Source organism: Telmatherina bonti (assembly GCF_933228915.1).
Source record: "Telmatherina bonti genome assembly, chromosome: 4".
Taxonomy (NCBI): Eukaryota; Metazoa; Chordata; class Actinopteri; order Atheriniformes; family Telmatherinidae; genus Telmatherina; species Telmatherina bonti.
The window spans coordinates 6538297-6540348 of NC_136622.1; the positions used below are offsets into that span (position 1 = coordinate 6538297).

At 57.2% G+C, this 2052-nt stretch overlaps 1 protein-coding gene across 1 annotated transcript; it reads right to left on the minus strand.

The window, feature by feature from the left end:
- Nucleotides 1-895: 895 nt before the first annotated feature.
- Nucleotides 896-1825, minus strand: LOC306755264 (uncharacterized protein; the record flags this gene model as incomplete). The annotated part of the gene is made up of 2 exons (XM_079239588.1): nt 896-1031; nt 1107-1825. 2 exons carry the CDS (start codon nt 1823-1825, stop codon nt 896-898), a joined length of 855 nt encoding a protein of 284 aa, XP_079095714.1.
- Nucleotides 1826-2052: the final 227 nt, after the last annotated feature.

Here is a 2052-nt window from a genome sequence, read left to right on the forward strand (position 1 = left end):
CTGCAACAGAGGAAGAGTTTTACCTCCAAACTAACAGATTAAATCCTCCTTCTTGGACTGTTTTTGATGTTACAGAAGAGAAAGCCTCGGTGTGATTGTGGAGGACGCCTCGCCGGCCTGCAGAGTAGGACCTGAAAAGCTGCAGAAACATGAAGGAATGCATGGAAACGTTTCCCCTCCTGCAGGAGAACCAGCAGCTTGTTACGCTACGTTACGTTACGTGTTTATGTAACGTGCTACAGATATGTGATGCGTTCACTGACCACTACAGGAGAGAGAAAAGCACTAAATGTCTTTTGTGACGGGCAGTTTTACTGTTCGAACATCAGACATCCTATAACAGAAAACCTGTAAGTGCAGCATCCCTGGTCCGAGGTGAACTGGGAGCAGTGGGCTGACTGGTAGGACTCCAGCACCCGGGTGATTCACCCCAGTAGCCTCTGTCTACATCAGGGCTTCACAATACTACTCACATTTACCTTGATAATACACTGCAGCTGCAGTAAACTGGGATAATCACCACTACGTGCATGATTTGGTTCAAACTGCTGCTGTGCCCCACCAGGACTGCGGTCCTGCAGGGTTTCAGTGTGTCCCTGCACCAACAAATCTGACTCATTGCAAAAACTTCATATGCTGTTTGAGTCAGGTGTGTTGGAGCAGGGACACAGTGAAGCCCTGCCAAACTGCAGCCCCCGTGGGACTGAGCTGAGCAGCCTGGGTGGAGGACAGGTGATGGAGGTCAGGGGACGGAGGACAGGTGATGGAGGTCAGGGGACGGAGGACAGGTGATGGAGGTCAGGGGACGGAGGACAGGTGATGGAGGACAGGTGATGGAGGTGATGGAGGTCAGGGGATGGAGGTGACGGAGGACAGGTGAGAGAGGTGATGGAGGTCAGGGGACGGGGACATGGGACATGGGACATGGACCCACCTTCGGCAGCAGGTGCGCATGCTCGAACAAAGACGACTGTCTGAGCACGTCAGCCTCACGAGCACATCCGGGCATCTTGCAGCTGATGTTCCAGAACCTGAAAGTAGTGAAACACGCAGCGTGTGAACACGCACGCGGCGTGAACAGACCCAGACAGGTGCGCGTGTCTTACCGGTGGGCGTGGTCCACCACGGCTTGGAGGACGTAGGAAGGCCATCCTTTCCGGTTCACAAAGTCTTTGTAGCCGTCGCTGGGGGGCAGAACCGGAACATGGGTCCTGTCCAGGAAACCGACCACCTGCGGGATGCCGAACCGCTCCTCGAACACGCGTGCGCTGGCGCGCGCCTCGTCCTGCGTGGGCAGCCGGATGAGGCGCGGGATGACGGAGGACACCATCCCTTTACTGAAGCAGTACACGAACTTCTTCACCGTGGTTTTGTGCACGCCGAACTGCTTGGCTATGACGTTGTACTCCGCGCAACTCACGAGCTTATACAGGACGATGGCCACGCGCATCTGCAGGGGGATGGGCGCGCGCACGGTCACGTCCTGCGGCCGCAGCACGCCCTCCATCAACACGCACAGCTTGTGGAAGGACCTGCGCGTCATGCGGAAGGTCTCCCTCCAGTCCTGGTCCGTGTACTCCTTCAGGACCACCCTCTCCCACCAGTCCCTGCTGCGCACGCGCATCCAGCACGCGCGCGGCGCCCTGGGAAGCGCGGAGGGCGCGTGGAGCAGCGCGAGCGTCTCGCAGGTGGCGCGGTGCAGCAGGAAGCGGCGCTGTCTCCTGCCTTCATGCAGCACCATCAGCAGCAGAGACAGCGTGGACCGCAGCTGCAGGGACAGCAGGACGGACAGCAGGACGGACAGAGCTGCAGGGCTGTCCGACATGCCGACACGTTACCACCAGCAGGTCTCAGGTGTTTGGGTTCCAGAGGTCAAAGATTAACCGGAAACAGCTTAACTAACCAGCTGGAAGAGCAGATCGCCACCTACAGGACCGGAGTGGAACATGGGAAGAAGAGATAACCCTCTTAAAGACCCGAACATAGACTGGATCTGATCCACCTTTTAGTACCAGGTTCTACCTGGTTTCCCTCCAGAACAGCGACAGGAAC